Here is a 23,521-nt window from a genome sequence, read left to right as displayed (position 1 = left end):
ATCCCTGGAACCATCTTGTAAACCTCTTCTGCACTTTCTCCAATGCATTCATATTCTTCCTATAGTGTGGAGCCGAAAACTTTACACAGTATTCCAGCTGAGGTCTGAGTAGTCTTGCATAAGTTAAGCATAACCTTCTTGCTTTTGTACTCTATGCCCCAATTATAAGAACATAAGAACATAAGAAATGGGAGCAGAAGTAGGCCATCTGGCCCCTCGAGCCTGCCCCGCCATTCAATAAGATCATGGCTGATCTGTCGTGGCTCAGTTCCACTTTCCCGCCCTCTCCCCATAACCCTTAATCCCTTCTCTTATCAAAAACCCATCAACCCGCTTCTTAAAAATATTTAGCGAGGCAGCCTCCACCACTTCAACGGGCAGAGAATTCCAGAGATTCACCACCCTTTGAGTGAAGAAGTTCCTCCTCAACTCCGTTCTGAACCGCCCCCCCTTTATCTTGAGGCTGTGCCCCCTAGTCCTACTGTCTTTTTTGAGCGGGAAGAGTCTTTCCACCTCTATCCTATCCATCCCATTCATCATCTTATAAGTCTCAATGAGATCTCCCCTCATTCTTCTAAACTCTAACGAGTACAAGCCTAGTTTATTCAGCCTCTCCTCATAGCTCAACCCCCTCAACTCCGGTATCAGCCTAGTAAACCTCCTCTGCACTCCCTCCAAGGCCAAAATATCCTTGCGCAGGTGCGGCGCCCAAAACTGCACACAGTACTCCAGCTGCGGCCTCACCAATGCCCGATACAGCTGCAGCAAGACCTCCCTACTTTTATATTCAATCCCCCTCGCTATGAAGGCCAGCATCCCATTCGCCTTCCTGACCACCTGCTGCACCTGCAGGCTGGGTTTTTGCGACTCATGCACAAGGACCCCGAGGTCCCTCTGCACCGTCGCCTGCTGCAGTTTTTCGCCACGTAAGTAATAGTCCTTCCTACCATTCTTCCTACCAAAGTGGACCACCTCACACTTGCCAACATTAAATTCCATTTGCCATTTCCTGGCCCATTCGCCCAGCCTATCTAGATCCTTCTGCAGACTCTCCACACCCTCCGCACAATTTGCCTTTCCCCCAATCTTGGTGTCATCAGCAAATTTCGACACCCTACACTCGGTTCCCTCCTCCAGATCATCTATATAAATGGTAAATAGCTGAGGCCCCAGCACCGACCCCTGGGGCACCCCACTAGTCACCAACCGCCAATCCGAATAGCACCCGTTGACCCCCACTCTCTGCCTCCTATTTGACAACCAATCCTCTATCCACGCTAACACCCTACCCCCAACTCCATGTCCTCTGACCTTCTGCAGTAACCTCTTGTGAGGTACCTTATCAAACGCCTTCTGAAAATCCAGAAAGACCACATCCACCGGCTCTCCTCTATCCACCGCCCTAGACACATCCTCATAGAACTCCAGTAAATTTGTCAGACACGACTTCCCTTTAATGAAACCGTGTTGCGTCTGCCCTATCAAGCAATTCCCTTCAAGATGCCTCGCAATTTCCTCCTTAATGACGGATTCTAACATTTTACCTACCACAGACGTTAAACTAACCGGCCTGTAATTCCCCGCCTTTTGCCTGGCACCCTTCTTAAACAACGGCGTAACATTAGCCGTTTTCCAATCCTCTGGCACTTCCCCGGAATCCAGCGACGTCTGGAAAATAACCACCGAGGCCTCCACTATCACCTCCGCCATTACTACATGCTTTATTTACTGCTCTTTCCACCCATCCTGCCACCTTCAGTGATCCATGCACATATACACTCAGGTCCCTCCACTCCTACACTACCCCCCCCCGCCAAGAACTTCACCCCTCATTTTATGTTGCCTAATTTTCACCTTGCTCTCACCTTCACGTACTCCATCTCGGACACTTGCCTTTCCATCTTCAACTTCTCTGTCTTCACTTATGAGAATAATATTAGTTCTCATTAAAGGTTATGACCTGAAATGTTAACACTGGGCGGAATCCTGTGAAGCTCTCGTGAATAAGAAACGAGGCGGGATGCAAAACATCAGCTTCCCAGTGTCAAGATGAATGTTGGTCACTAAATTGGTGGCAGATTGAGCTTGGGTCATTCCTCCTGACAGCAAAGGAGGGCAGGGGTGGAACCGATTTTTAAATAATAGCATCTTCATTAAAACACAGCTTTGCCAGTAAATCACACCTTTGGAATTAAGTATGCAGCATATGAGAACTATATGCATTCAGGTTTACAATTGGTTAAGGATGATGTGCAGCAAGCTGGGTAATCTGATGGATTTGGACTGAATAGAAGCTGCTCATGCTCTATTGAACCAGGGGAGGGAGAGTGGGTTTTGGCTGTGGAAAGGGCATGGCCTACTGAGCAAAGGAGGAAGATTGCAGCTCTATGAAGGCTTGTGACACTTTAAGCTCTCACAAAAGACGGACATGGCTAGGACTATAAGATTCCCATAACAATACCCTTTATATTCATCTACATGTACAGTTATGTGTATGTAAATGCTGGCTAGCCTGTTACTGATAGTAGTATACTAACATAATCTACAGAATATGGAATTGCAAGGAAGCAGCACAATGCCATGAGTGTAGCCATGGGGTGTTCAACCTTAGAGGTACAATTGGTCAGGAATTTTTCACTAACAGCTGTGCAAAAACAGAAAGCAGAATTAGATTTTTGGGAAGGTTTGGTGCTGGTAAGAAATTAGTGCAATTCTCATTGTTTTTCACTTACAAAGGTAGACATGGGGTGATAGAAGCCAAAAGACAGTACCAGACCAAGCTAGAGTCCCAGGCCAGCCACATGGATTCCCACCAACTATAACAAGGTCTGCAAGACATTATAGGCTACATGATGAAGGCATGTAAAATGGCTGGCACCAATGCAGCCCTGCCCGATGAGGTCAATGCATTCTATGCCCATTTTGAGCAAGAGGTCAGTGAGAGCATGCCCTCCACTCCAGAAGCCTTGGACAAACCTGAGTCCAAGGTCACCATTACAGACATCAGAGCAGCCTTCTCAAAAGTCAACCCACAGAAAGTGACTGGCCGAATGGGGTACCCAGATAGTACTCAGATCTTGCATGGACCAGTTGGTGCGGGTATTCGCAGACATCTCTTACACCAATCTGAGGTTGTTATATGCTTTAAGAAGATGACCATCATCCTGGTACTAAAGAAAAGCCAGGCAGCGTGACTTAATGACTAACATCCAGTAGCTCTGACATCCATCATTATGAAGTGTTTTAAAAGGTTATTCTTGGCACAAATCAATTCTGGCTCTCAGATTGCCTGGATTCACCTCAGTTCGCCTATTGCTGCAACAGATCCACAGCAGACACCAACTCTCCGGTTCTACACTCAATCCTGGAACACCTAGACAACAAAGACACCTATGTCAGATTCCCATTTATTGACTGCAGCTCAGACTTCAACACCATTTTTCTTACAAAGTTCACCTCCAAATTCTGTGGCCTGGGCTACGGCTCCTCCCTCTGCAACTGGATCCTAGACTTCCTAACCCACAGACCGCAATCAGTAAGGATAGACAACAACACCTTCTCCACGATCATTCTTAACACCGGTACCCCACAAGGGTGTGTCCTCAGCCCCCTACTATACTCCTTATACGCTCATGACTGTGTGGCCAAATTCCCCTCCAATTCGCTTTTCAAGTTTCCATAGAAAGCATTTTTTCTGGTTGAATCACAACTTGGTATGTGTCCTGCTCTGTCCAAGACTGCAAGAAACTACAAAGCATCTTGAACAAAGCCCAGTCCATCATGAAAACCAGTCTGCCATCTATTGACTCTGTCTACACTTCCCACTGTCTAACATAATCAAGGACCCCATGTATCCTGGTCATATTCTCTTCCACCTTTTTTCATTGGGAAAAAGTTTTGAGGACACGCACCAGCTGACTCAAGAACAGCTTCTTTCCTGCTGCCATCAGACTTTTCAATGAACCTATCTCATATTATTTTTTCTCTATACCCTAGCTATGACTGTAACACCACATTCTGCACTTTTTCCTTACCTTCTCTATGCACAGCATGCTTTATATAGCATGAAAGAAACAATACTTTTCATTGTATACTAATACATGTGATGTCAAATCAAAAACAAGGATCCTTCCTAACTTGTGTGTGTTGGATTAAGGAGCCGTAATGGATCACCATGGTGTGCAAGAACAGCCCATTTGCACTAAGTTTCAGAATGTGTTTGTATTTGGAGAACAATTGACTTTACTGTACAGCATCAGAAAAGTTGTGGGTTTTTGGATCGTATAACTTCATAATGTGAAAATCCAAGAGGCAGCATTAGTTCAGAACATTGATTTAGAGAGAAGTGGGTGACCACCTGCAGGTGCAGTAAAGGTGCATGGGATCTATCGAGTTCCTGCAAATGTCTGATAGATATGCAGCTTTGAAAGTATAGACAATAATTCAGGATATCCTGAGCAAACATTACCGCTGTCAAGCAAGCAATTATCCAGAGAAAGGGAGGGAGAGGTGAGTAGATTACTAAGAATAAGGAAGTGGTAATGATAGGAGATGTAATTTTTGGTTATCCTTTTTAGTCATGATAATGACTTAAGATACAGTTTGAGGGTGATTTTCTGTTCTCGGTGTGTCTGTAGCAGATTGCGCTGATCCCGGAGAATAGGGTACAGTGTTAGAAATCAGTTTCGCACCCATCGCCAAGCAGCTTGCGATTTTCCCCGTCCCTTTCTAATGGTGTGAATCAGATTGGGCACAAGAGTGATTAGCATATTTAAAGTAGAACTTAAATATACACAGTCTATTCAAATCCCAACACACATAATTCTCCAGCCTTTGAGTGTGGTGTGAAAACGGTGAGAATAATAACTGATTCCACAAGTGGAACAGACTTGACGTGATGGTCATGCCGGGGGCTCGGGGGCCATTGAAGTCTCCGGATGTTTGGAGGCATGTGCACTCCCTGGACATCAGGCTGTGCCCCCATGGGACCAATGGGGACCAGACGTAATGCCTTGCCAATGGGAATGGAGGTTATTGAAACTCCTTAGGAGGTGGGATGCAAGGCTGGGCAGTGGCCATGGGCACTAGTCCCCTGGCTGTGCTCACCTGACGAAGGGTCATCCAGACTCGAAACGTTGGCACTACTTTACCTTCACAGATGCTGTCAGACCTGCTAGGATTTTCCAGCATTTTCTGTTCTTGTTTCAGATTTTAGCATCTGCAGTATTTTGCTTTTAACATACCGTTGTACGCTGCTCTGAATATGAATTATCAAACAGGCTGGAATTAAATAGAAGGCAACTAATCTGTCAATCTTTTTCCCCTTTATTTCAATATGTATACATGTAGTCACAAAATTGATACGTTCATTTGACTGTAAACACTTCTTAACTCTCACCTGTTCGAAACAAATTTTTCTCATGATTGGTAACTACAAACAAATAATCAAAATATACATACCAAGCACAAAGCGAATGACAAGGTAAAGATGTTGTAAATCAGAATAATTGATGCTGAATTATAGGCACTGTCTCCCTAGGAGCCAGTCCAAACTATTTTTCAGATTCCAATCACCTTTTCATTGTGTGTGACAAAGAATTAATTACCTATAAAAAGTCCACACTAATCTTTGGTGAATTAACTTTGTACAGGGATTTTGATTAACTGCCCCCCCCGAGGCCCTAGTGATTGTACCTGTAATAACTATAGCAATTGGCACTGATATAATTCTTTAATATAAAATGTCTCAAGACTTCCCACCTAAGCAGAAGGATAATGATACTGAGCCAGGGAGTGATTAAGGAAGATTAATTGAAAAAATTGTGATGGAAAATGGAGAGGCAGAGGAATTCTGAACACGTTCCCATCGCCGTTGCCATAAATGGTGAGAAAAGAGGGGAGGGGAAAGACTTACATTAAGTCTAGGGCGTTTCTGGGTCCTTTTCCACTTCGATCTCTTGAAGTGATGGATTGTGAAAGAAAACTGCTGTTCTGCTCCCAACCTGCGCCAAGTCAATTCTCACTCATCCCCTACCATATTTGTCCACTGCCTTCAGAGTACTTGTTCCTGACTTATACTGGCTCTGTTTCCCAATAATCAAATTTAAAGTAATCCCTCGAGAGCCTATGATAAAACACTATTTCTGCAAACATCTTCAGCCCAATGTTATCTTCCATGCCCTACATTTCGCTCTCCAGTGGATCCACTTTGCCTGATGACAGTTTGAGCATGGCCACCTTGGCCCTACTCCCTTCCACTGCATCTCCTCTCCAGCCTCTGCTTTAAAAACCACCCTGGAACTCATCACTTCCACTTCCCTAGATTTTAATCAGCTTCTCCACATGGGCCAAGGTAATGGTTTGATCAGTGCACTGGATGGAATTCCCACCCTCAGATCACTGGAGGGATCATGAACACCCAACCATCAGTATCTGTACCTTGCTTCCTATGGGATGTTTCACAATGACAGAGTCAACCATATCAATTAGGTTACAGCAGCCATATTGTACAGACTTTTTCCTGTAATAACAGAGTAAGATACTGAGCAAAGAGGAGCAGATAACAATGTGCTGGAGTAAAACACTGATGTGACATCTAAGCAATGTCAGCTTGTTCCCAAATGCCATTGAACAAATGACATGAAGCTGTGCAAAATCTAGCTGTGTGCAGGACAGGTAACAATTCAGAAAAAGCACAGTTATTGGGCTTTTCGTTGATTAACTGCTACTGGCATTTTCTTTACTGGCAGAATAACGTCTAGTTTGTTCCTCTTCAATACAGGTGCAGCTATGTCAGAAAAGAAAATGATAGGAATTAGGACATGACATTCTCAATATACAATCATAACAATAGGTAGGCCTGATCAAAGGGACTTTATGAGAACATTGGTGGGTCAGACACTGTCCTTTCACACTCTGATACTTGGTGGAAACAGTGGGTCAGATACTGTCCTTTAATCTCTATCCAACGTTCACTGGATTAAATTATCTGTCTTTGGCTGTAAGCATTAAACAAGAACTCAGTTTGGCCAGTCTGAATGAGTATCACACACGATCAAAGTAGTTGATACAAGTATGTTAAACAATACAGAAGTGTGAAAGATTATTTGCAAACATTTCCAATCCTCATGTAAACCTTAATCTGGAAATATTATTGGCCTTGATATTGCATTGAACAGTGAAGCAACACCTTTTCACCTTAACCTCAAAGAAAACTGCCCACAAAAAAAACCTAGCAATCACTTTGCATGGTTTTCCCCTTTCTCAATGCCATTTTGAACTTGCATCAGATAAGGGGGGAATCTGCAGGTATTCAGCAACAGTGATGTCATCAAGGAGGATAAACAACTAATGATGTTGAAATATTCTCACAGACATCAAAGCAGAAGTAAAAGCTGTGATGTGTACCTTTAAGAAAGGTTTTTTAAAATCATGATCTTCGGAGCTCTCAAAGCTTCAGTGTTTCTCATTGCTGCTGAGCTGTCTACCTGATGTCCTTTCATTGCTCCTTAAGTGGCTTAAATTGGAACCTTAGATACTTTCCAAGATTAGTTTTACAACCCTGCATTGTTAGGAGGAAAACTGGTTGGCAAGTCAGGTGACAGGAGCTCTTTTATCTTCTGAGCACCAGGTTTGAGTTTTAGAAAGGACAGCAAGCTGAAAAGAAGGGTTTCCATGTTTTATCTGGAAATTCTGCTGATTATCTGAAAGCAAGGTCTTGCTTTTCTGAAGGGAAGAATCTGCTGTTGGTGGTTTGCCTACAGTCTCCCTATTGTTTTGGAAAGCTGTTCTGACTTCAAATTGTTTTGAATCTATCAACAGAACTGCAGAATTCATCCAAAGGCCTCAATTCCAGTATCACATGAACATTACTCTTTGCTGTGTTGACCCTGTTTAAAGAGTTGTTTATGGGATTGGTTTTGATTGGAACATCTTAGTTTTATATCTCTTAAGGGTTATACATTTATTGAGGTTGTTTTGTTTTTGTTTGTAATTGATAAAAGTTCCTGCTAATTTTCTTACTGTACATGCTAATTATATTCTTAATTAAACTTCGTCTGAACGGACTGGGAATAGAGGGAATCAAATGGATGGTCTGGTTAGGAACACATGATCGGTGCAGGCTTGGAGGGCCGAAGGGCCTGTTCCTGTGCTGTATTGTTTTTTGTTTCTTGATAAAAGCTAGTGGTCATTTAAGTCATACCTTAAATGAAACATGTCAAGCTCATCCTGGCCAAATTCAAGGGGCAACACTTATGACTCAGACAGGCTCCAGAAACTTTGGAGTTTCTGACTCGAACTATAAGAAAGCACTAACTTTTTCAGTTACAAGTTTAAAATTTTAATAAGAACAAAATAAACGATTGGAACAAACGCATGGAATTCAGGAAGAAACTGAAGGATCATAAACAAATTTTCTCATGATGAAGAAATTTGACATTCTACAAATATAAAATTACTTTTTCGGGGCCAATAATGCTGTTTAGCAATAATTATGAACTAAACCCCAGTTATATTTCATATAAGGTGTAACTTTTTCAAAGTTGTTTACAGTTAGACTAATAGACTGAATGAGCAGATTTTTATCTGTTCATTGATTTTTTTCTGATTGTGGCAGGGGTGGGGGTCGTGGGGGCAAGGATTTCAATAACACATTCTATAAGTAAGCCTGGAATCACTGATAGCAGTTTCAAGATTTCTGTTTTTAACTACACATGTAGGGAATCGAAAAGTAGCTGTCAGTTTCAGAGGAGTTTCCCAGACATTACTATTGCAAAATCTGAACCACAATGATTTGTGTAAAATCAAATGCGGTCCTATTTAGACACATTGAAGAACAGTACAGAGGAAGTGTTTGACGTATCAGTTATATCTAATTAATGCTGTATGTAACCTGCAAATGTTTAATAAGTCATAGTTGAAGATTTACTCTGTTTTCAACCCTCGCTGTACCTGACCTACTCCACATTGTTGACTTGTGGACAAAAATGGATAAATGTAAATATATCTGGGAAGGTTCTAGGATGTTTTAATCAAATACAACAGAAGACAGTGTGTTGCCATTCTGTTTTGTCATCCATCCATTTCCGTGTCCTGCACCATTTAATATTTTACTTTTACAAATACTTTATTTTTGAATGATCTGTGCTCTCTACCTCAGTATTAACTGGCCTACTCTCGCACCTAATGTGTATTTACATATGTTGAACATAATAACATAAGAAATAGGAGTAGACAATTCAGACCCTTAAGCCCACTACATCATTCAATATGATCATGGCTGATCTTCTCAACTCCACTTTCTTGCCAGTTCCACATATCCCTCGATTCCCACTCTTGAAAACACTCATCAATGAAGCATCAATAATCCTTTAGATAATTCCAAAGATTCACAAACACCTGAGTGAAGAAATTTCTCCTCATCTCAATCTTAAATAGTCGATCCTTTATCTGGAGGCTTCATCCTTGTGCTAGATTCTCCAGCCAGGGAAAACAACACCATAACGTTTAAGTCATAAGACGTAGGAGCAGAATTAGCCCACTCAGCCCATCGAGTCTGCTTCGCTATTCAAGCCTGGCTGATATTTTTCTCATCCCCACTCTCCTGCCTTTTCTCCGTAACCCCTGATCCCCTTATTAATCAAGAACCTATCTATGTCTTAAAAACACTCAGTGACCTGGCCTCCAAGTCTTCTGTGGCAAAGAGTTCCACAGATTCACCAGTCTCTGGTTGAAGAAATTCCTCTTCATCTCTGTTTTAAAGTATTGTCCCTTTAGCCTGAGGTTGTACTCTCTGGTTCTAGTTTTTCCTACTAGTGGAAACATCCTCTCCACGTCCATTCTATCCAGGCCTCACAATATCCTGTAAGTTTCAGTAAGATCCTCCTTCATCCTTCTAAACTACTATGAGTACAGACCCAGAATCCTCAACTGTTCCTCATATGACAAACTCTTCATTCCAGAGATTATTCTTGTAAACCTCTTCTGGATCCTTTCCAAGGCCAGCACATCCTTCCTTCGATATGGGGCCCAAAACTGCTCACAATACTCCAATACCCTGTCAAGCTCCTTCAGAATTTTGTAGGTTTCAATGAGATCAACTCTTATTCTTCTTAACTCCTGAGAGTAAAGACCTAATTTACTCAGCCTCTCATCATAGGATAACCCCCACATCCCAGGAACCAATTTAGTGAACCTTTGTTGCAACACCTTCAAGGCAGATGTATCTTTCCATAGAATCATAGAAAAGTTACAATGCAGAAAAGGACCATTCAGTCCATTGTGTCAGCACTGGGCAAAAGAAAGAGAGAGAAAGAAATAAACTAGCTGTCTTTTTCAAATCCCACTTTCCAGCACCTGGTCTGTAGCACGTCAGATACAGATCCAGGTACCTTTTAAATGAGTTGATCATTTCAGCTTCAACCACCAACTTAGGCAGTCAAGTCCAGACAGCCATCACTGTCCGAGTGAAAATGTTTTCTGTCATATTCCCTCTAACCCTTCTACCAATCACCTTAAATTTGTGCCCCATGGTAATTGAGCCCTTAGCTGGGGGAAACAAGTCTTTCCTGTCTACCCTGTTGAGTAATTAGGTCACCCCTTGGCCTCCTCTGTTCTAAGGAAAATAACCGTAGCCAATCCAATCTCTCCTCATAGGTACAATTTTCAAGCCCTGACAATATCCTTATACATCTCCTCTGATCTGTCCTTGGAGCAATAATGTCCTTCCTGTAATGTGGTCACCAGAACTGTACACAGAGCACCAGCTGTGGCCTAGTAGTGTTTTACACAGTTTCAGCATTACATCCCTGTTTTTGTATTCAATACCTTGTCCAATAAAGGAAAGCATTCCATATGTTTTTTTCCCATCTTATCCTGCCATTTTCAAGGACCTATGGACACACCCTCCAAGTCTTTCACTTCCTCAACCCTTCTCAATATCTTCTCGTTTATTCGCTGGCTGTTGTGAGCTCAATGCTTCTGGTGATTGTGATTATGGTAAAACATTCCATGTTCTAATAATCCTCCGAACAAGTATTTACAAGTTTCCTTTTTGTATTTGTAATCCATTGCCTGTGCTCTCACCAGATTCACCAACTAATGCAAAAAGCCTGTCTTAGTCTCTTAAAATCTTTCAAAATTTTGAAAATTCTCTCTGATCAATTCTTAACCTTCTTTATCCTCGTAAAAAATACTCTAAACTTCCGAGCCTACCTTCATACTTTATTTCACCATTGCTTTTTCCATATGTTGACTTTGCATTTCTGTGCGTTTCAGCACTCCCATAAGCTTTTGTTACCCTCCAGCCTGTGTTCTTACTCATTGATGTCAACTTCCTCCATTTTGATATCAACATTCAGCCTCTTTGCTTCATCAAATACTGGGTAAAATAAACTACCAGTCACGAACACCACATGCAGATTTAGCCAATGAATCTGGGCAGTTAGACTGAGAAGTGCTGACCCAGTTATGCCAGCATTTATTTTCACAGTTTAGGTTGAATGTTTTCCCTCTGCCAATTCATCCACAATTATGCAGCAGAGTGGGGAGGGAAGGGCAACTCAAAACTGAGAGGTCTATTACCGGATTCTTATCCCTTAAGAGCACCATCAGAAATTTCACTCCCCCTGACCCCCACCCTGGCTGCCTCAACACATACTGCCAGCCCCCTTTGAATAAAATAATGTAGGGAGAAGCCACCAAAGATAAATAACTTTCCTGCATTTTGGCCCAACCATCTTTGGCAAATTTAACTGTGACCTGTCTAGTTGTCTTCAGTGTGCTTGAGTTTGAGAGGGCCATACATCAGTTGACGTGAATAAATATCCATCTGTCTGAGACACATGTTAGATCAGTCACCAACTGTTGTTCCTAAACCTGCAAGGTTTTGCACACCCCACCTTTCTGTTCATGTTAGGTCAGCTTCTCCACAGAAGGCGGCCTCTGTTAATGATTAAGGCCAGGGGTCTCAGACAAGGGCCGGGGAATGTTTTGCAGAGCCCATTGCAAGATGCCATCGATCGAGCTCTATGACAAAATCAAAGAACAAATTAAGTTAAGAGCATCAGGTTGTTCTTTTGCCACTCCTGATCACGTTCCCGGGCCAGTGCCAAGGAGAAGGGCAGACCTGCTCTGGATAAGGAAAAGGTCAGCGCCTGTGGTGATCAAGGAAGGAAGGCATAATGTTGGTGTTCAACTGTTCGGTACATAATGCAGATGGACTCAGTTGTCTGACATTAGGTTGCATTTAATATGAATTGACACAAAATGAGATTAGAGATTGCAATAAGAAAGAAACACAGTGATTTGATAATGAGGAACAACACAGGCGTCATGGTGGAGGGATGGGAAAATGTGACAAGAGGGCCAGAAGTCAGTTTCCTATTCTGACTCCATGCTAAATATGTGCAAGCATGAACAGCAAGGAGGTATGAGGGTCTCTGAGGCAAGACTTACTATTCCAGACCAACACAAAGGTGGGAGTGAGGAGGGGAGGGAGCTGAAGGGCAAAATATAACTGGTGGGTGGTGGTGGGGGAGTGTGATGATAGGAAGATTAAACAAGTGTACAAACTGTCACAGGACTGGATGGGTGGGTGAGTTGAATACTCGGAGCCAGAAAACATAGTCATTTCAATGGATCCACGCCACAATTTAGAGAGCTGTGTTTGACACACCTATCCAAGTCCCAGTTTATGGAGGGAGAGGGTTTGTCAGCCCTCTTGTCAGTCATGTCTTGCACAGTGCACAGGATGTTGTCATTCCCTCACATGCTGGGCCTGGGGGTTGGTGACTTTATACTGGGCCGCAGGTGGCTCAGTCGTGAAAGGCAGCTGCAGACTGTAAATATGAAACAGGTAATGTCAGCACTTAGTGGTCTCTTTAAGTCACAGTACAATGAGCCTCAAGATGCGGAGTAGTCAGATCTACAATGGTATATCAGAAAATCAGCATCGAATGGTTAAGTGTGGAGGACTGGGATAGCAACAACAATGACTATGAAATCAATGATTAAAGAGAGAGGAAGGACGGAGAGTGATTTTGTGGGAGGAAAATCCTGTCCATGATGCTCAACAGGAGGTATCTCGCAGTCATAGGGCTGGAGGGAGCGAGTGGTCAAAGCTGCTCTGACAGTAAATCCTCAGCCCCAGTATTTTTCACATTGTGCTGTGCTTACCAGATTGTGATCCCAAACTTGCTCTAGAACTAGATCACACCGAGACATGTGTCTCTGCGCTGGTGATGGGTGGGGTTGAATCCTGTGGCAGATCTTCATTATCTAGAAGGGCTCTCTGTGCACTTCAGGTTGGCTTCTCAGTGACAAAGGCTAGTCACTAAAGACGTGGCTGATGATGCCCATTTAGTGCCCACTAAGTGACTCCAAGGAGAAGTACAACGCTGCTCGTGCTGATTGATTAAGCAGACTATTGGCATCCTGAAGATGCATTTCCTGTGTTTGGACTGGTCAGACATGCACCATAGTACCCTCCCCGAGGGCCTCATGCAGCATAGTGACTAGCTGCACTAGAAACAACCTGCCGTTCTAAAGGGAGGATATCTTTCTGGAAAGAGAATTGGAGGAGCTGCACACCTCCTCCAATTAGGAGGACATGAGGGCAGATCTGGATGAGGGTGACAAAGCAGTGGCTCCAGAAGAAGAGGCTAATTCATGGACTATCCAAGGCAGGAGTGCATGTGACATGCTTGTAGCTACCAGGTTCCAGGAGACAAATAACCAATAATAGCCTCTTTGATCTTTGTTTTCCATTCTGTGTCCATGTAACCACCTTTGTTGCGAACCAGATCATTAAATGCAGCACGTCAATTGTTAAATGAGTAATTAGCATCATGATGGCCTCATCCTTGGAAGGTAATGCAGCCTCAGGATCAGTGACGGGATAACGAGCAGTTGGTAAACAGATTTTCATTCATGCAGCCTCTGCAAACATCCCAGCAACATTCCACTGCCTACAGCAACCTTCAAGAGGCAGGATCAGCACTGCAATCCTCATTGCTCTTGGGGCCTGCATTTATGCAAAGCACTTCAAGGATGATACTCATTACTCGTTGGTTATTTATTTCAATGTCTCAGGTAAACATGGACATTATGATCCTGAAAGCACAGCTGAAAGTCCTTTCTGCAGTGGATTTTGTGAAAGGAATCATGGTGATTGATGAGATGAAGCATAAAATTCTGGCTGATCAACTAACTGCTGGTTGGCAACCCTGGCATGAGCAGTTTATGCAAAATAATTCACTTCAGATAGTTGGAAGATATATTTAATTCATTCATGGGCAAAATCTCACATTGTCTTCTGCAGTGTGCGATAGTCCTGCTGTTCCAGAAGCTACGACAATTCGTTCAATATTTTTTCACACATTTGACCTTCATCAAGGCTCAGGGCTCTGAGAAAATTTCAGCATTCTGAGGCATTGTATAGAACATCTGAGAAAGGATTTAATTCAGATGATTTTGAGTATTATGAAAGAGATGATCATAGGATATGGAAAAGGTTTGGTAAGGTAATAGGTCAAGATGGCTGGCAATCAAATTGTTGTTTTCATTTCTCAGAATTAATTACGAAATGTCACAATCTTAGCAACTGCAGTAAGGAAATGAAGTACTTGTACCTCGTACCTCAAATGTTCGTATGTCTTGTGATGAAGATCCTAAGGAACAGTAATATGGTAAATCGAGGGCTGGTTAGTGGTAATGTGAGTGATCATGACAAAGGATTCAGCTATCACATCCAAGACCAACTGCTCAAATTTTTACGTGGGTGACGAATATTCCAAAGGAGTTGAGTGAATAGAGGAATGTGACAATTGTGGGACGTGCAGGAAAACTTACTGGCAAGTTTAAATACAGGTTGAATGTTCAGGATAATGGATAAGAATGAAAGTCCATAGACTCGCAGATTGGCTGAAAAAGTGGAAGGTGAGAAAGATCATTAAAAAGTAGGTTCACAAGTAACTCTTCCGTCAAAAAAAACTCATACCAGAGAAAGATCCATTGATGGTGCAAGAGGGAGATCCCGCCATAGTATTTCTGACAGATGTAAAAAGTAGAGACCAAAGTTTGAGTAGATCACACAATTAAATAAAGGCCACAGGAGAGTCTCAGAACAGAATTTCTAGCAGTTGGTCGCTCACACTAGACCAAATTGTAGTTTTAATGTGTTGCAGTTAAGTACTATGATGAAACTTTCAAAAGTAAAAAATATTTTAAGAGAAAATAAAACATTGAAAATTAAATCTGGAGGAATAAATTTCCTATCCTTAGGTGACCTAAAGAGCAAGAAACTAATGATTTTAGTGATGCATTACATGCTACTCTTCCTGATAGATATTTTAGTAGAACTTTTTATAATATTTCTTAAGGGTGAAAATGGAAAATGCCCTTTCACTTGGGAAAATAAAAAGGGTTGTTAAAAGTACATTTGCTGTTGAAACACTGGCTCTTGTGGAGGAATAGAATACAGAATTCTTTCTGTCAAAATCTTTAAGTGAGATTCTGTACAACTGGTGTTTTCAAGATAGTGCATTATCCACTGTTATGGAGCTAATGATTCATTATAGGACAATGTACACACCACAGAAGTATGAGTGAGAAAGTATTATGGATGTACCTATCTGGCTTGAATCAAATGTTGAGAGATAGTAAATCTCTAAAATTGAATAGATGGATGTAAGTCATCAACCGTCAGATTGTTTTAAAAAATAATTGCACGGACAGATAAATTGTTGGGCATACTGAAGGAGGCATATTAATTGCATCAATTGAGATGAAGTACATAAAAGTGGAGGGCATCAATTAAATTGTTATTTGATCACATAAAACTATCATTGGAATTGAGTGAAATCAAGAGACTGTTAGTAATGTTTCACTCTGAATAATCTATTCCAAGTAAGGACTGGGTCTATGTTCTTCCTTCACCATTTGGTTATCAAGAATATAACAAGGATGTCTTCTTTAATGTTTTGTACAGATGATAAAGGTTCTTGAATTAAATGATTTTGAAATATTGGTGGTACATATTGATCCTATTTAAGGAGAAAAGGAAATCTGTTAATTGTGTATTAAATGAGTGGAATTTTACCAAAAGAATTCTAAGTGCTGAACGAGCGGGAAAATGGAGAGTTTCAGATTTGTTTTTTCGGGAAAATTTGAAAATGCAATATTATGGCCCTCAGGTGCACCATTGTGCAAGCACCCTGATTTCCCAGTACTGTGAGATCTCCTGCCCAACTCCTTCCATTCATCCCATGATCATCAGGACTCCCCTCCATTGAGATCGCTACCCAATCATCCCTGCCACGTTTGCCCCAGGCAGAGTTCTCTCCTTCCCTCCCTGATCACTGATCCCTGCCCCCACCCCCAGGTAGAGTTCTCCCCTTTCTCTCTTGGCCCTCCTGCGGAGTTCTCCATTCATCTCCCACCCCCTGTCTTGGCTCTACCCCCACTAGGGCTCCACCCCTGGCACAGTTATGGTGCCCGGTGGGCAGTGACAAGATGCCAGGCTGGCACTGCCCCATGGACACTGCTTTGCCCTGCCCTGACCACTTAGCAGCTTTAGTGTCCTCTGACCACCCAGTTCCCCAGCAAGGCCATCATGTCTAGTCCCTGTTGGTGGGGAACATACATCATTGGTGCAAGTTGATTTTACGAGTAAAACAGTGCCAGTATGATCGGGGAAGGTGAAAAACCGGGCTTGAACTTGATTTTTACCTCCCACCTGATGTTACCACCTCATCTTGTCAAAAGTCTTGTGGGACAAGATCATAAGATCATGGTCATTGTATTTAATATATGCAAGGAATGGACATTACCTGGGAATACATTTATGACTCAATAAAGAGACTGATAATATTGAGTTGTTGGATCAGGAGGTGCTTGCTTGTAATGTGTAACTTTGTAAATTAATGCATCTGTAAAGATTGGCTTCAGATCTATCCTTCACCAACTGGCTTCTGGAGCATTAAAATTACCCTGTTGATGATTTCAGATACCTTTCTCTTTTGCTTACTCGGTGTCTATTCTTCAAAAGCATTACGAACTTCAATTCCCCACATGGTATATCTACTATCCTTGTACCACCCAGTCCCAGAATGTGAAAGACCAGTGTCTGACCCACAGACTCTCCAGGTTTGGTCAATCTTTCCTTGCTGAATTTGCTGTGAACTCACCTCTCGGAGAATTGAGTCAAACTCCTCCTTGTTGAAGAGCTGTTCATTAATGAATGAATCTACTTCTGTTTCATGCTCAACAGTCTAAAGAGAAAGAGGACAAAAGAAAAATAAAAAGTTAAATGTTAAACACAGTGGCCAAGAGATTTTAAAACTTAAAGAAAACTTTAAACTTTTTAAAAACCTAACCCTAATCCTCATTCACATGATTTACTTCCTGTGACCAATACTCATATATTCTCACTGATTCTAGCTTTCATTAATTAACTCATCATTTGTGCATAGAAATTGCTTTCCTGCACTGATCAGTTTTAGCAGATCCTAATTCCATATGTAGCTTTTGATATTCTTTTATCTCAATACTAACCTTTCTTGGCCTTGAGCTGATTGTTTTTATACTTCCACCTCTTTATAAGAACATAAGAAATAGGAGCAGGAGTAGGCCATCCAGCCCTTCGAGCCTGCCCCGCCATTCAATAAGATCATGGCTGATCTGTCGCTGCTCAGTTCCACTTTCCCGCCCTCTCCCCATAACCCTTAATCCCCTCTCCTATCAAAAACCCATCAACCCGCGTCTTAAAAATATTTAGCGAGGCAGCCTCCACCACTTCAACGGGCAGAGAATTCCAGAGATTCACCACCCTTTGAGTGAAGAAGTACTTCCTCAACTCCGTTCTAAACCGCCCCCCTTTTATCTTGAGGCTGTGCCCCCTAGTCCTACTGTCTTTTTTGAGCGGGAAGAGTCTTTCCACCTCTATCCTATCCATCCCATTCATCATCTTATACGTCTCAATGAGATCTCCCCTCATTCTTCTAAACTCTAACGAGTACAAGCCCAGTTTATTCAGCCTCTCCTCATAGCTCAACCCCCTCAACTCCGGTATCAGCCTAGTAAACCTCCTCTGCACTCCCTCCAAGGCCAAAATATCTTTGCGCAGGTGCGGCGCCCAAAACTGCACACAGTACTCCAGCTGCGGCCTCACCAGTGCCCTATACAGCTGCAGCAAGACCTCCCTACTTTTATATTCAATCCCCTTCGCTATGAAGGCCAGCATCCCATTCGCCTTCCTGACCACCTGCTGCACCTGCAAGCTGGGTTTTTGCGACTCATGCACAAGGACCCCAAGGTCCCTCTGCACCGTCGCCTGTTGCAGTTTTTCGCCCTGTAAGTAATAGTCCTTCCTACCATTCTTCCTACCAAAGTGGACCACCTCACACTTGCCAACATTAAATTCCATTTGCCATTTCCTGGCCCATTCGCCCAGCCTATCTAGATCCTTCTGCAGACTCTCCACACCCTCCGCACAATTTGCCGTTCCCCCAATCTTGGTGTCATCAGCAAATTTCGACACTCTACACTCGGTTCCCTCCTCCAGATCATCTATATAAATGGTAAATAGCTGAGGCCCCAGCACCGACCCCTGGGGCACTCCACTAGTCACCATCCGCCAATCCGAATAGCACCCGTTGACCCCCACTCTCTGCCTCCTATTTGACAACCAATCCTCTATCCACGCTAACACCCTACCCCCAACTCCATGTCCCTCGACCTTCTGCAATAACCTCTTGTGAGGTACTTTGTCAAACGCCTTCTGAAAATCTAGAAAGACCACATCCACCGGCTCTCCTCTATCCACCGCCCTAGACACATCCTCATAGAACTCCAGTAAATTTGTCAGACACGACTTCCCTTTAATGAAACCGTGCTGCGTCTGCTCTATCAAGCAATTCTCTTCAAGATGCCTCGCAATTTCCTCCTTAATGACAGATTCTAACATTTTACCTACCACAGACCTTAAACTAACCGGCCTATAATTCCCCGCCTTTTGCCTGGCACCCTTCTTAAACAACGGCGTAACATTAGCCGTTTTCCAATCATCCGGCACTTCCCCGGAATCCAGCGACGTTTGGAAAATAACCACCAAGGCATCCACTATCACCTCCGCCATTTCTTTCAGAACCCTCGGATGCATTCCATCCGGTCCTGGGGACTTGTCCACAATCAGCCCCTCCAGTCTGTCGAGCACCGCCTCTCTAGTAACAGTAATGTCATTAAGACCCTCCAGTCCTACCACCTTTCCATCGCTAACACCCGGCAAATTATTCACGTCCTCCTCCGTGAAGACAGAAACAAAAAAGTTATTCAATACCTTAGCCATATCCCCATCCCCTACCACTAGGTCCCCTTTCTCATCCTCTAAAGGACCAACATTCACCCTAGCCAGCCTCTTCCTTTTTATATATTTATAAAAACTCTTGCTATCCTTTTTTATATTAAGCGCTAGCCCAGCTTCATAGTTTCTCCTACCCTTCTTTATCAACTTCTTTGTCAATCTTTGTTGACATTTAAACTTCTCCCAATCCTCTTCTCGCCCACTACTCTTAGCTACTCTAAATTCCTCCGCTTTTAGTTTAACACTTTCCTTCACCTCCTTCGTTATCCACGGCTTATTACCTCCGCTTTTAGTTTAACACTTTCCTTCACCTCCTTCGTTATCCACGGCTTATTACCTCTCCTCCTACTATCCTTTTTGACCATCGGAATAAATTTCCGCTGAGCACCAAGAAAGATCTCCTTAAAGATCCTCCACTGCTCCTCAACAGACCCTCCCTCCAACGTGCTCCCCCAGTCCACATTCGCCAATTCTTCTCTCATCCTACTGTACTCCCCTCTATTCAAACAAAGGACGCGTGTCCGGGAACCCACTTTCTCCTCCTCCAACTGCACCAGAAACTCCACCATACAATGATCACTCTCCCCAAGAGGATCCTTCACCACAAGGTCCCTAATTCTACCCGCCTCATTACATAGCACCAGATCCAAGATAGCTCGCTCCCTCGTCGGCTCCAACACACACTGTTCGAGGAAACTATCCCAGCAGCATTCCAAGAACTCTTCCTCGAGCCCCCCGCGTCCAACATGGGTCGACCAATCAATATGCAGATTGAAATCCCCCATAACTACGGCCGTCCCATTCCTGCACGCCGCACTTATTTGCGCGTTAACAGCCCGCCCCACCTCCAGATCATTATTCGGGGGCCTATAGACGACACCCACCAGCGTCTTCCTCCCTTTGCTGTTCCTAATCTCCACCCACAACGATTCCACCCTCTGCTCCTTGGCTCCAATATCATCCCTTGCTACCACCGTGATGCTATCCTTAATCAGCAGAGCTACGCCCCCCCCTTTTCCCTCCTGCCTATCCTTCCTAAACACTTGATAGCCCTGTACATTCAGCTCCCAGTCCCTGTCACCCTGCAGCCACGTCTCTGTAATGGCCACCAGATCGTATCCATTTGTGTCGATCTGCGCCACCAGCAGATTATTAGGGATAAGCCTCTTGAGTTTCACCTCAATACCTTTGGGGAGTTTAGCAAGCTCAGCACGATAAAGCAGCTGGTACAACATAGCCACCACCACGTTATCCGTCTGTGCATACCAAATCTTTACTCAGTATAAAACCTACCCACATGGCGGGTTAGTCTGGAAGGTTAGGTTGCATGGGATCCAGGGAGAGCTAACAAATCAGATTCAAAATTGGCTGGTTGTTTCTTGGACTGGAGGCCTGTGACTGGTGGGGTCTGTGTTGGGACCCTTGTTATCTGTTATTCATATAAATCATTTGAATCTGAATGTACAAGGCCATGTTTAATAAGTTTGCAGATGATACTAAATTGGGAGGTATCGTTGATGACGAAGAAGGTTGTCACAAGTTTCAAGGGGATCTTGATCAGTATCTCTTGACGGGAGAGATATGAAAGTGTCCAGAGGGGCAATTGTTTCACGCAGAGGGTGGTGAGTGTCTGGAACAAGCTGCCAGAGGTAGTAGTAGAGGCAGATACAATTTTATCTTTTAAAAGCATTTAGATAGTTACATGGGTACGATGGGTATAGAGGGATCTGGGCCAAATGCAGGCAATTGGTATTAGTTTAGGGGTTTTAAAAAAAAGGGCGGCATGGTCAGGTTAGGCTGAAAGGCCTGTCTCCATTCTGTAAACCTGTATGACTCTGACTCTAGTTAGGGAAGGGGGCCGATGATTGACAAATGGATTTCAATACAGATAAGTGTGAGGTGTTGCATTTTGGAAAATCAAACCAGAATAGGACTTATACAGTGAACGGTAGAGCCCTGAGGGACAGAGGGACCTAGGAGGACAAGTACATAGTTCGTTGAAAGTGTACTTCAGCCTGCAGCCATCTGGCTCAGATCACTCCTGCTAAAGCAAGGATCATACTTTTTACAACTATTAAAAACATATATATAAAATATGTACACATATAAATTGACTAGCAGCTAGATAAACTATCAGTTAAGCTGTAGCACTAGTTCACAAAGTATCATGGACTTACTGGAGCTGTTTGTGTTGTTGGGGGTTTCTGTTGCATTTCAGACTCAATTGGCATATTCAGCACTGGTCTGTTTGTACAGGAGGTACATCTCCCTGTCCTGTGACACAGGTGAAGTAATGGTGTCAGTAGAAGTCCCAGTACAGAATGATAGTTTTAATTTCTCATTGAGTGTTGGACAATTCCGTTATTTTAACACAGACCTATTACCAGGCAGACTGATTTCATGCAGTACACATTAATTTTAAAGGCTGCTGTCTCAATTTCTCCGATTATATACCTCATATTCTCCAAGGTGGCAGGAAAGTGGCAGTGGGAGTGGAAGGCTACATGGCACTGGGTGCACCGTTTCAAATCTCCACCAGCTTTGCACACCCCGCAAATGGAATTGAGGGCCTGATTTTCACGAGTCTGCAGCAGCATCTGAAGATATAAACATGGGGTGTTAGGAGAAGTATTACTCCCTCACAGACAGTGTTAGCAATAATGGAAATTCTAGACTACAGCCTGGAGCAGCTGAATTTGGACAGGAAAGATAGTGATGGGAAAGAGAAAATATAGTGAAGATGAGGAAATTCCTATAATTCAGAGGAAAGGGGGGAAAGGATAGCAGTGACAGACTGAGGGAAGAAGGAGGGAAAAAGAAAGTGGAAGAATAGGAAATGAAAGAAGACTAGCAATGAAATAGAAAGGGAAAGGGAGGCGGGAGTACTAGGCAGGGAAGAAAGACAAAATTGAGAACAGTGGGAGGGAGGAGATTAGGGTCAGGTTCGGGCTAACCCTGTTAAAAGATAATAAGAGAACAAGGGGAGCCTTGTGATTCCAGAATATGATAGTGGAGTGACAGAAGGAAAATGCATATATTAGATCCCTAATAGTGATGATGGGATGGGAGGGGAAATTATTAGATCCCAGACTGCAATGGAATGGGTTGGGCATGAGAAACCCAAATTCAAGATTGTGATGGTGGGGCTGGAGAATGAGAACCAAAGCTGAGAGGAATATTGCCCATAAATGTGATGATGAGAAGAAGCAGGCAAGGCTTAGAAATTTCAGGCTGTGATTGAAGGGTGGGTGAGGCAGGACAAGTGATAGTGTGAGAAGAAGGCAAATGCAGGCTGTGATTCTAGAATGAGTGAGAAGAAGGGGAACCTCAGAGATCATTCTCTGTTAGTCTGGGAAGATTGAATAGAGACAATGAAGTTTGGGCGAAGGAATGAGTACAGACTTGAGGTGATGCATCATTCACATTGTGTTACCTGCTGTTTCTCGTTGCCAGTGAAGGAGGCTGAAGATGAGGATGAAGCCGAAGAAGGTGTTGAAGATGGTGGTGTGCTAATTGCTGTGGATGAGGGTCCAGTGGTGGGAGGATGCTCTCTGTTGTTGAAGGATGATGATTTCAGCAGCTGCTCCAACTCTCCCACCAACCTCTGCTGGTATAAGACCACCTAGTGCAGAAAACAAACAATCATTGAACAGAAAAGCAAGCACATCAGGGGTCTGGTGTGGGCAACATGAGCGTCTGCCAATAATTCCTGGCTTAAGTTCAGTTCCCAATCCAGCAAAATGGATGAGCTGGAATCTGAAGGGGAAAGCAGTGTGAAAAATTAGAAAATACTCTCTGGGGGTCGTGCAGTGGTGGGAGAAGGTTGGGTACAGGGATGAGGAAGTACCACAGGATGTGTGATAGGGGAACGCAGGGACCGAAGCTAGGGGATGAAGGAGACACGGTCAGAAAACAAAGGCAGCTTTTCAGAGCACAAAGGCAATTTTTAAAAAAAACTCTCATGGCGGAGTCACCAGCAAGCCCCGTATTTGTTGTCTATCCTCAACTGCCCTTGAACAGAGTGACTTGCTAGCCCATTTCAGAGGGCAGTTAAGAGTCAAACACATTACTGTGGGTCCAGAGTTACATGTAGGCCATACAGGCAGATAGCAGATTTCCTTCCCTAAAGGACATTAGTGAATCAGATGGGTGTTTGCAATA

At 43.3% G+C, this 23,521-nt stretch overlaps 1 protein-coding gene across 1 annotated transcript in view; it reads right to left on the bottom strand.

The window, feature by feature from the left end:
• Positions 1–1,754: 1,754 nt before the first annotated feature.
• Positions 1,755–23,521, bottom strand: part of aire (autoimmune regulator) — a 120,227-nt gene continuing 98,460 nt past the window's right edge. The window contains exons 10-15 of the mRNA XM_080185417.1: positions 22,794–22,982; positions 21,815–21,957; positions 21,538–21,634; positions 17,187–17,270; positions 11,901–12,027; positions 1,755–6,787 (exon numbers count right to left, since the gene is read on the bottom strand). Of these exons, the coding sequence (XP_080041543.1) occupies positions 11,947–12,027; positions 17,187–17,270; positions 21,538–21,634; positions 21,815–21,957; positions 22,794–22,982 (594 nt within the window). The 3' untranslated portion in view covers positions 1,755–6,787; positions 11,901–11,946. The remainder of the gene's footprint in view (positions 6,788–11,900; positions 12,028–17,186; positions 17,271–21,537; positions 21,635–21,814; positions 21,958–22,793; positions 22,983–23,521) is intronic.

Source organism: Carcharhinus amblyrhynchos, chromosome 3 (assembly GCF_965287045.1).
Source record: "Carcharhinus amblyrhynchos chromosome 3, sCarAmb.v2.hapA, whole genome shotgun sequence".
NCBI lineage: Eukaryota > Metazoa > Chordata > Chondrichthyes > Carcharhiniformes > Carcharhinidae > Carcharhinus > Carcharhinus amblyrhynchos.
The sequence above is the reverse complement of the archived record's forward strand: the minus strand, read 5'-3'. Positions and strand labels throughout refer to the sequence as shown.